We start from the raw sequence: 12,457 nt of genomic DNA, 5'->3' as shown, positions 1-12,457 counted from the left end.
GCTAAATACGCCACTGGTTGTTCCTTTTATTTTCCTGAATATTAAACAATCACTTGTAAACTATGAAACATGTTGGAAACCTTATTTTATGACACATGTTGAATATACTGTTTTTATGACACAATTCTTATTCATATTTGTAGTATATTTGTAAGTTTTCAGACGATATCAAAGCAGCATTTCAATAGTTTGAAATAGAGATTTATTTGAAGTGTGTAGAAAATAGCCTAATTTCCTAACTTCTCCTTTCTTTGCTTATTGACCTAATAGTGTTTTCCTTACTTGGAAAAGGAATCACGATCATTTCTTGGAATTAATTTCAAGTGAGAAGTTTGTTTACATGTTTCACATTTACCTATTAAATTATTCACTTAACTCACTCTCTCGAGATAAACAAATAAACTTTACTCTGTGACTATCATATAGAGTAGAAGTTACATTGCCAGTTCTTGAGTTTAGGAGGAACGACCTTTCCCTAAGCTTCTCATAATATTTTCATATGTCTGCTTCTATTGTGTAGTTTGTGATTTAAAACACTCAAAAAATGTATCAAAGAAAGAATGAAAGAAAGAAATACGAAATGAGAGCCCAAAATTTTTAAAAGATAGAACCAATTCTTATCAATATAAATGTTTTACGCAGTCCTGCTTTTAATACTGAGTTTTGATTATATGATATGGATATGTTTCAATATGATGTTATATTGATAGTATGTCTGGTCCACCGGGTCCGCACCCAGCCCCCACAACTTCGTAACTCAATATAAATTTGTGTACTTTCTGTAACACGGAAATTGGATCTCACACTTCATCTGTAATCTTTCTCTTATAAAATCAACTAGTTCCATCATTTTTTGGTGAATATATAGGCCAGCGTTTCCCAACCTTTTTCAACTTGCGGCACACTACAGGTGTAACTTTAATTCTTGCGGCACACTCATATAGATATTATTATTATTTGTAGATATAAAATACAGTGGTATTTTTTCTCTGTGATTACTTATCTCCTCACAGAGAAGAAAGCTCGATCACCGGTTTCCCCCCGTGATAAATCATTATGCATATTTTCCATTCTAATTTAAACTTGACAACAATTGCAATGAAATATAGAACTCAGGTTTCTAAAAATACAATTCCTTTTTCGAAAACTGTATCCAACCTTTCACAAAGAAGGAAGATCACTAAATAATGAACGAACAAACAAATTTCTTACTTTTAAAACACAAATGTAGGTAATTTGTATGCACATTTGCTTTGTCGAAATGATTGAATGATATTTTAAAATTTCAAGTTACGAAATTGTCTGCAACAGTAAAGAAGCAATAATGGTCATAACAATGATAACAAATTTTTTCAACATTAAAAATGTACAGAAAAGTAAGTCAGTACGAAACTTAAAATTGTAGATTCATAGTAGAGGTTCATAGTAATGTGATATACATTTTTCCCTGTGTCTTGCAATTTGATTGCTATAGAATTAATAATTTTGTTTCAATTTCCTCGCGGCACACCAGTGTCCCGCGGCACACCGGTTGGGAAAAGTATTTTACAATTGCTTATAGTCTTTTTGGGTGCAGAATAATATCTGTTCATGCTATATGGACGTAGTGGCTTGTAGTGTTGGACCTCTCCTTAAAACTTGGACTCCTCCCGACAAAACTTTCTGGGTGCTTGCCTTTGTAGTACTATTGTGCTGGAGGTTTGAATTGTATGGTTTTACGATCACTGCATCTAACTATAGCTAAACGAACTCGTTAAATTATTTTTGCTACTAAAAATCATAATTCAGATCATACAAGGGTATTTAAGAACTACCAGGTTTGAGCATATTTCTTTGCGTGTTTCATTAAGTAAAATGAGAAGTGCCAACGAGAACCCAAACAACTACAGTAAAGGTGAGTGTAATTTTCAAATCTTCAAAGAAAATGTAAATTACATAGAGCATGCTCCTTCAGAATTCTGTTCGCCAAAGAAAATCCAGTGAGTTGATTTACTATGCAAGCGACGAGATGTTGTTATGAACAAACCAGCAAAATATCGTCAGTATTTTGCTTCGATATTTGCCACATCATATCAAATAGTTTCAGTGAAGTGGAATGCCCGTGTAAAACGCAAGTTACTATTTCCAACTTCATTCAATTCCTCTTCAGAGGATTTGTATTTTGTTTCGTAGAAGATAGAAATAGTATTAAATGTTTAATATGTCGAAAAATATTAAGGGGTCGCTGAAATGAGTTTATATATAAAATCAAGCGAAATTATTCAGCTAATCATACCATTTTAATATCATAAGTTTGAAGGAAATGAATTAAAATGCTGCACAAATGAATAAAAAAGATTTTGACAAACATGCTAACAACTATTATGCTTAATTTAAAGTATTGGACCAGCAGGGAGGGGTAATAATAATAATAATAATAATAATAATAATAATAATAATAATAATAATAATAATAATAATAATAGTCAGGACTATGTACTTTTCTTGAAATACATTGCATTATCAATATGACTTGTCTTAATATGAAATTAAAAGATATTTTCTATCGCACTGCGTTTGACAATAAAATGTGCCAAATATTATATTCTATAATTACAATTAGCTACCCTAACAGCAGTCCAGCAATGCAAGAGGGATAACGAAAAAATTTTGATCTCGTCTTAAACTTTGCCTATACCGTACTAGAGCAAGAACTCGAATTAAAGATTAAGAGATAGTTTTTTTTTCGCCAAAGAAAAGCATAATCAATGTACAGTCCTTTTATGGGCAAATAACAACCAAATATAATACCCGTGAGGTACTTGAAACACTTTTGGTTCAGTATATAATAATGTGTGAATCATTCTTAATTCAATGATTTAATAGAAGCGAGAATGAGTTAATCCCTGTATGCGCTACAAATTGCAGAAATGAACAATTACTATGCATAAACCTTTAATATATATGTTAAAAACATTTTTTTAACATGTAGAAGTGTGCATATACTCTAATTAGTATGTTTCTTATAATGACTCAACTACAATAGCCCGGATAATACAATAAATGGACACGGCATGGAAATAACAAGAATGTAAATGAGATCGTCTGTTATTTACATCTGGAAAATACAAATGAGTTCCGCGTCATAAAATCTCCATAAATGTCAAATAGTCTTCATAAAACCGTGTAAAGTACTGAAGCTACTATTTTGTTATTTTTTTTTCTTTAAAGAGATTTATTAGGTAGACAACAGATTTAGTACACTTTCAGGAGTCTAGTTTGCGAAATGTTTGAGAAATAAAATACGATGGGAGTCCTCTGTGGCCAATTTTTCTACGATTTCTCTTCACAGTTTGATGGTGCAAAGTAACAACTGAAAAGACAAGACACTGCACACAGAAGGAAAATAGTTGATGATAATGTGCCATCAAAGAGAGAACTTCTTTTCTAACTTTGTAGTGGTGTGTAACATCAAAACACGATAAACGATACTATAACAATTGAAACGAGTTCCTATGTGGTTCATTCAACATACATTTGTGTGGTGTTCCTTTTGTTTGCCTGTTCGACCGCCCGCCCGTCTGTCTGTTTCATGATTATCTGGAACTTAGCTTGCATTTTTCTCTGAGATTTGGGATATTATCGAATCTAAATGTTTATTTGTTTCTCTCTGGCGTATTTAGTTTGATGTTTCTTAAGCCAAATATACGTACATATAATTATTGACTTTGTGGAGCTATTACATTATATATACAATGTAGCAAAAATGATGAAAAACGAATGGAATCTTAGTAGGTGTGGAGAAGAATGAAGAGAATTAGCTATGTCGAGCGGAAAACGAATGAGAAGGTGTTAGAAATGGTGAGGTAGAAAAGAACAATTTCAGATATTATTAAGAAGAGGAAGAGAAAATGGTTGGGACAATGGCTAAGTAGGAAATGCATCTTGAAGGACGTGTTAGAGGGTATGGTGGCAGGAAAGAGAGAGAGGGGGAGGCGGAGGGGACTACAATTAATGGACGATATAAAAACAGAGAAATCGTATATGAAGTTGAAGAGATTAGAGGAAGACCGTGGAGCATGGAAGCTTCTTAGTTATGGCAAGTAACGTAAATCGCGTATATCGTTTTCGAGAATTTTTGTTTCGGGAAAGTTTACCCTCGAGAATAAACTACTGTTGTACATTTTTCATGGAATATGGTTTTTCACATTGTATGTCTTTTTTTTTTTAATGAGTTAATCATTTATTACATATGAAGAAATGCCTTAGTAGCTTACGAGAAAATGTCCAAGAAAATCAAGAGAAAACTACCCATTAAGAATTTTTGACAGAAAAATGAGTTACATATTGAGTTCTCTTCATTAAATATTAAATGAAGAGATTCTTGCCTTCAACAATAACACTAAAAATATTCAATAACGATCAATATATATATATATATATATATATATATATATATATATATATATATATATATATATATATATATATATATATATATATATATATATATATATATATATATTGAAACATTCTAGCACACCCTGTAGTTGGGGTTATGTTACATATTATACTTCGTTTGAAAGTTAATGAAACAGGCTTGTAGATGGTATACAGATTGTTCCAGTACTGCATACAAGAGGGAAGTAACGGAGGGAAATTTTTCGAATTTCTCTAAAGTTCCCTTTTTTAAACAATTTTATGTTGTTCTTGAGTGGAAGCACTGTTGCTAGAGAGACAGTATCTGATTAGGCGAAAATAATACTGTATATCAAAGATCCAGGTGAAGTGTCAAGTTTTTAACTTCATTAGAAGCCGTAAAAAAAGAAGCATTCTTCCTAACTTCTTACTCTAATAACACAACAATGTCCAACTTTCCGTAGATGACAATGGTTACGAATATTAATAAACGAATCTTTTTATGCAAAATCGGAAATATAATACTATTCTCTAACATACGAGAGCTCTACATTTCTTAGCGCCTGTTTTGAAGACCAATCACCACAATAATACAAATGCAATTTTACGCATAGTTCTACATATTTTCATCTTAAATTATAGTTTCTGGTATAAAAAAGTACAAGCTTACCTTGAAGTGCACAGGCTACCTTTCAAAGATAACATTAGTTCCAGGCCATATAAATGAAATTTTACATAATATCGGCATTTCATTTTATGTTCATATACATAACTTGTAATTTGAGCACTGAAATACCAATTGTCCACTTTTCTGGATGGATCAAAATCTCCTAATGTAAACAATTCATGTTATGTCTCAAGTTAAACTGGAAACTTATAATTTCATAACGTATTTATTATATTTTGCATTTAATCCATCCAAGCACGAGTTCAGAATTATTGGTAATTACAAATTGGAAATAGTAACGTTCTATAAAGATAAGGCACCAGATTCGTATTTCCAGTCACAGTTGCGATCTCGATTTTTTTCAAGCGTTACATATATCGTATGGACTAAACTTAAAAGCATTGGTCACTAGTCAACTACTTCGCAAAATATGAATCACAATTTTAGATCTCAACCTCCGAAAGAGGGCCCAATACTTTAGCCTTATTCCATTATTTTTTATTTTACTCTACTAAAAGAAATCGTTTATTCATTTCTAGTGTATTTTTGAAATCTGTTTAAAAAGCACTAACACTGAACTATCTTGCAAAAAATATTATTTTTCCAATTTATTAATGCTTTTAAAAAGAGATTGTTTTCACAAGTGTTTTTGCAGTTAGTACTATGCATAAAGTCAAATAAAGTGTCTATGCTCAAATAATAAGAATGGAAATATACTTACTGCCTTCAAATGCGTAGATTGGTGTCCATGCAACTTGTGATCTTCCCGGACTATAAATCTGAAGAATCAAAGTCACAACGAGAAATAAAAATGTTAAAATTTTCATTTTGATTTCGAAATATGGAAAATAAAAACCAATTCGTTTTAGACAAGAATTCGAAAATGCATTATTCTTGTTTTAAAATATTTCTCTGAAACAAATTCAAAGTGTAGAAAAGACGCCTACTATTTTATATATATCTGTAATTAATAAAAATTCAAAAGAATCGCATTTTCTTTCTTTCTTTCTTTGTGTTAAGTCACATTTTTCATAATCGCACTTTTTTTACACTTTAAAATCATCACTTAAAACCATCACTAGCATCACTTACAAAACACTCACACAGCACTTTTTCTCTCTTTTTTAATTTCTTAATCACGCGAACTCATTTTTTTCTCTTCTACGGAGCGTTATGCATCAACCACGATCGCGAAGGTAGTATTGCATGGAAATGGGCATTTGCGCACGGTACATCTGTAAAGAAAATAAAAATAAAAAAGAATTAATTAATAATGTAATGCAAAACATATAATTGTGTTATGGTAATTAATAATAAAAATTAAATTAGATTTCCAATAATTGTTTTCTTAATTATAAAATTCATCATACCATACCTATTAGTCTTATGAATTCACAAATATTGTTTATGTTCTATATTAAAAGGAAAAACTGTGATTTGTTTGACAACTTATTATATTAAAAATAACCTGAAAACAGTATTTTGTTAATACTATTATATAGGACCATTGTATTGTATTTTTTATATTGTATTTTAGGAGGGAGCACGGTAGCTCACCTTTGGTGCACTGTTCCAGTTTCTATCTCAGGTTATGTTGGCCAGATTATTTCAGTGGGCAATATCATGTCTGTGGCTTGTCTCGAGATTCTCCTGTTTCCTTCCACATGCTCGTTTTCACAATAATCATTCATTTTCATTAATAAATCTTTCTCGTTTAGTCTACAAGGCGTACTAGTAGGACGTAAACCTAAAAATTTCATTCAATGTTGTATATAGGTACAGGACAACCTAAAGCTTTTGTCAAAATACTAAATATCATGCCGTTTTCAAGTTATTGTCACATATTCTTCTTGTACAAGATACTTCAAAATAAGTTTCGTTATCAAGCTCTTTCATATAACTAGTATATCTATATCTATCTATCTATCTAGATAGATAGATAGATAGATAGATTTATGCTCAAATATTTGTAGAATAGAATTAATTGATTTTTCAAATATATTCCTTTAAAAATTATAGGGGATATTTGTTGAATTTATATCGGCGTGGATTGGATCGCTTAATATTTTGAACTATAGGATTATTTAAAATATAAAAGTTGGAGGAGAGAAAAGAAATGCTTCAAGAACAGACTCTCGTCACGTGCACTCTTAATAGCTGAGAAAAGCGAGTGTAGGGGTTGGTAATGTCCTTTGTTGTGTTACTGCAAATGAGTTTGCGTCAGTAACAGGCAAGTATCAAAATTTGAATTTATCAGGTTGTCTAAAAGGTAATGAGCTTTCATGGGACGACGTTTATTGTTATCGAAGAATAAAAATATGAATCCATATATGCTTAATTTTGTTTGATAACAATCTGCTATTTTTCAGGCAACACTATAACCCCGTCGCTATAGAATTTCCGTGATTTCTGATCAAAAAATTGTGACAAATGGCTTTTGCACGCCTGTTTTGAAACTAACTTAACACCATTCAAGAAGTTCTGCAGAGACCGAAACAAATGATTGTCTAACGGTGCCAGGTAAGGGCTATATGGTGGATGTTTTAAAGCTTCCAGAAAAAATATATCAATTTCTGACGAGTCGTTAAAGATGTAAAATGTCTCTCGTTGTCAGTGTGCTATACGACGTCCATTCTGTTGACAAGTTCTGGCTGTTTCTTTGGAATTACTACGTGTACTCAGGTCCCTGTATTATCAACAATTGTCGACAGTTCAAGTCTACTGTTCTCACGATACCTTACTAATCCTACCAGCATAACTTTCCTAGACGTTAGTGTGCGATTTGAAACGGACTGTGGAGCTTGTTCTCGCTTCGAGCATCATCTTTCTCGCATTTTGTTATCGTGGGTTATCCACTTTTCATCACTCTTCATCACTTGCAGAAATGGCACCGGTTCGTTATGTTTTAGTAGAGATTCACTGGTTCTAGTAAAAGATTTTGAGTCAGATCATGTTGCACCCAACATCAAACTTCTCTTTATAGCAATATTTCTCCAATTAGTATAATACCAGGGGTGGAAATGTTGCGGGATGTTAGGGGACAGCGTTCCTTTAGTAAAATGTTCAAAAAAGAAAACAAGGAAAGAAAGAAAAGGAAATATTATTAAATACCACGAAGATGTGATCACAGGGAGAAGTTTTATCAGTCTCCCACAAAAGTTTACTTATATCCTCTCCCACCAGAGGGTTTTTCCTTGTGATATATCTGATCAGATTTACCTATTATTGATCGTACCCTTAGGTCTAAAATTATCTTTCCAAAGCTGTTTAAGATTGTACGATTATGGATGTTTATTGGTGATTACGTTGAGTGCATAAATACTGTTCTTACTCGAAGTTTACCAGAATACTACACATTTTTGTTGTGATTGGTTACCCACTGCAAGGAGCATAATTGGACATCGAAACTTCCAGAACAAAAGAGCCTGATCCATCTTTTAGTTGCTTTTTTTTCTTTCTTTCTTTCTTTCTTTCTTTCTTTTTTTTTTTTTTTTTTTTGGATAACTTATCTTGTCCATAAGCAGCACAGATTTCTCCACGGATCTGCGCAGCATTTACGTCTTTATAGAAATAAACTTGTAAAATGTAACTTAACTTTGTGGAAAATCACCCATCTTCACGGTGCAACGTCTATTAGTGAGAATTCTTGAACTTTTTGCATATCTACTAACTTCAACTATCAATTGACCTGTTAAATTACATAAGGCTTGTGCCACTGCAACTCATATACTCTTTGATTTGGAATACGAAAGCCATTTCGTGTGCAAAAGGTTTAACATTTTTAGACTACCTGAAATATCAATGTGAAATGTATTGTTTTAGCTGCATTGTAGTGTGCGTACTGCGCACTTAAAAAGATTGCAGCGTAACGTTAAGTTCGGAAACAACGTAATTGAGTCTCAACCCACCTGTTACGTAGTGTGAGGCTTTGTTTCTTTTCTACATTGAATCTGTCCATTATAATAAACTGTTTCATAATGGTGTTTTGAACTTTCTATGAATATCATCAAATAAACTACAGTATTATGATTGAAAAAAAAAAGTTCTGAAGATGGTTTTTGCCATTGTTTTCAGCTCCATAGTGACTTAAAGTAGAGTGTATGGAAAAAAGACTAAAAATGAATTGCAAATGGCCACTTCAGCTTTTCAAAGTGTCTGAAGGGATGTAATAGGAATGTGAGGTTAATAAGGCAACGATCATACACCATGCTCCTCAGAAAAAAAAGTGTTATTTTGATGGAATTAGGGCGTTAGTAAGACAGGCTATATTCAACCCTGTGTCTATAATCGTTTACGAATAATTCAAACTGATGCAAGAACATAAAAATTCTCTTTTGCTTCACAGACACGTCACACATAGCCAAAACTTAGCAGCAGGGGAATCTTTTAATTTAATATTGATTTTAATTTTATATTAAGCTTAATATTTTTTCTTTATTATTTTAATTTTTCTTTATAATTATGAAATCTGTTTGCTTCACAAAATTTATTTTTATTCTTAAAATATTGTTTTCCATTACTAAATACATTTTTAAGATATTGAATCCAAACGAATTATTTTAATTTGATTTTAAACTTACGAAACTAGTTCTCTTAAATGGATCGATCGCATTAGTTTTGTTTTTATGTATAAAAAATTTACTGTATAAATGCTTGATTAAATACATAAATGTGTCAAATATTGGGCCTACTATAATGGTCAATAATTACTACAGTAAATAATTTCTTACTTTAATGTTTGTTTCTGGTGTATACTAGAAAATATGTGGAGCTATTCTGAACTAAATAACTCTCCCCTAAGTTCATGCTTTTTAATTTCTAACATGAAAATACAAAAAGTTTAGAAAATAAGAGAACTTTTCTTTCTTTTTTTTTTGTATAACACTTTTGGTAGACGAACAAGACGATGTTTCAAAAAATTTTAAAAATTCTTAATAATTGATTTATCAGGTAAATTTATCTTCGTATGTTTCTGTAAATAAATTCTACTGAAATGAGTCAAGAATGTTATTAAAATTAGAATATTCGGATATTGGGTTCTTCGAAAGTTCGAGATACAAATATACTAATAACACTTATTATTCATATAATTCTCCGAATAATAATTCCGACATTGAGAAATTATTATAATAATTATTTCAATAATCAATAATTTTTCGAATAAGGAATAATTATCTGTACAGTTATGAATATTTATTCGGGTGTTGAAACTAAAATAATAATAAAAAAATCCGAATAAATTCTGTTGAAGACGGCAATATGTAGATGTTATTATTTCTTATCCTTTTGCCATAGGCAACCAACATGTCCTTGCTACTGTGCAGGTTACATAGAAGCTAGGGAATAGCGTAGATTTTAAAATGAATCCAGTCACTGTTATCTGTTAACATGTTAATGGATTGATTCCATTAACGAATTCAATCGAGATAATTACTCTAGTTTCCTATTCAAAAGAGAGTTTTCAAAAATTAGCTTTCAAGAGTTACCGTGTGGAATAAAGTACGTACGTACGCACTAATGGTCCTACATGTATGTCCTACTGAATGATTCTAATAAAACTTTTAGAACAATTATAGTAGTATTAGTTCTCTCCAAGATAGCAATGCCTAATTTGAAGCTTACTTAAAGGCGTGTATTCCGGCAAGTCTTCTCCAATCGGCATTCTATTATTTAAGTCTGTTTTTTACGCATAAGTTATATATCTTAATATAAGTTCTTAGTTTATAAGTGTTGAAATGTTTTCACTATTTCTTTAGCATTTCGAACCTTTTCTTTTTCTCGGTACATTTTATATAATGTAATACTAAAATTAAATGTCAAATTAGGAGGATGAATGGGGAGAGAATTGTAAAAGTTATTGAAAAGTTGTCGAAATTACGAGACACATGTCAAAGGAAGGCTGATATTTTCACAAGAGTTGGCAACACTGGTGTCCTTCACCATGCGCATGGGCATGCACTAGTATTCTGAGCTTGCAACATAAATAGAAGCGTCTCAGTGGAAATGCGTATGTGCGAGTAGAAATAAGATGAAATGCCTGCCGTAATACAAAATACTGCCAAATGTGAAGTAAAATCAGTCATAAGATTTCTGAACGTCAAATAACAGTACACAGTTGACATCCATCGGAAATAGCGTGTCACGTACTGACCGAAAGTAATGAGTGAAGGAAAGATCAGCCAATAATACAATGAATTTCTGCAAAGGCGCTTAAATGTTTATAATGATGCGCGTAGCGGAAGGTCTAGAGTTCCGTCGGATAATCAGGTGATAGTGTGATCCAATCGCCGGTTCACAATAACTGAACTCGCCAAAGAGTTACCAGAAGTGTCTCTTGAAACAATGTATTGAATTGTGACTGCCAAACTGAGTTATCATATACTGTGTGCGAAATAGATGTCAAAAATGCTGACAGACGCTAAAAAAGAGCGAAAAATATGCGATAGTTGGACATGGTTTTTGACCTGTTGTAAGAGGATGAGGATGACCTCTTTTCACTTAGTGACAGGGGATGAAATCTGAATATCGTACACCACTGAGTAGTCGAAGCAGCAATCAATGCAATGAGGGAACTATGGTTCTCCTAAAAGCAAAGAAATTCAAACAAACGCCATTAGTTCATAAAATTACGGCAACCGTGTTTTGACACCAAAAGGTTGTGATTCTTGTGGAATTCGTGAAACCAGGAAGAACAATTGCAGCAGAAGTGCACTGCCAAACACTATGAATATTCTGCAATGTGCCATTCAGAATCGGTGGAGAAGAATGCTACGCTCTGAAATTCTTCTGGTTAATGACAATCCTGCCCATACACAGCTGCTCATAGTGTTGAGACAATTCAAAGTTTTAGGTGGTAACCACTCAATCATCTCCCTTACAGCACCGACTTTGCTCCCATTGACTTTTTTTATTTTTCTTCACTTGAAAAAGTAGTTTGCATCGAACCGTTTAAACGACGATGAAGTGCTCAAGACATCAGTTCTAGACTGGCTGAACTCTTAGGAGGAATATTTATACACAGAGGGTTTACGGAAGCTTATGCCATACGACGAGAACTATGTGGAAGTTCAAGGTGACTACGTCGAAAAATAACCAATACTTGCGCATCAATTACAATAAATTTCTTCTCCTGTCACTTTCTTTTCTTTTAATATCTGTCTTTTTGTTATGCGCCTCGTATTCTTGCATCGGAGAGTTTCATTGACGTATTTCTCATTAGTCTTCTTTAAATAATACGCCAGAGCATGGCAGCCTTCCGAGATTTTGTATTGAATAGGGATATAGTCGGGTATAATCGTGCATTAGGAAGCGTTGTACATTTGGTCGCGACAATATTGCAAAACTCATATTGTCTAGTTTGGATAGCTTAATTAACTAGTAAGTGAGGTATGC

General features: G+C 32.4%; 1 protein-coding gene across 2 annotated transcripts in view; it reads right to left on the bottom strand.

Moving 5' to 3' along the window:
• The window catches only part of LOC145680609 (cubilin-like), a 1,259,764-nt gene that overhangs the window by 1,028,860 nt on the left and 218,447 nt on the right, over positions 1 to 12,457 (bottom strand). For both annotated transcript variants that reach the window (XM_081751290.1, XM_081751291.1), the window contains exon 2: positions 5,787 to 6,300. In XM_081751290.1, coding sequence (XP_081607416.1) covers positions 5,787 to 5,892 — 106 coding nt within the window. In that variant the 5' untranslated portion in view covers positions 5,893 to 6,300. The remainder of the gene's footprint in view (positions 1 to 5,786; positions 6,301 to 12,457) is intronic.

The sequence above is a fragment of the Thermobia domestica genome, chromosome 3 (assembly GCF_964235325.1).
Source record: "Thermobia domestica chromosome 3, izTheDome1.hap1.1, whole genome shotgun sequence".
NCBI classification, from domain to species: Eukaryota; Metazoa; Arthropoda; class Insecta; order Zygentoma; family Lepismatidae; genus Thermobia; species Thermobia domestica.
The sequence above is the reverse complement of the archived record's forward strand: the minus strand, read 5'-3'. Positions and strand labels throughout refer to the sequence as shown.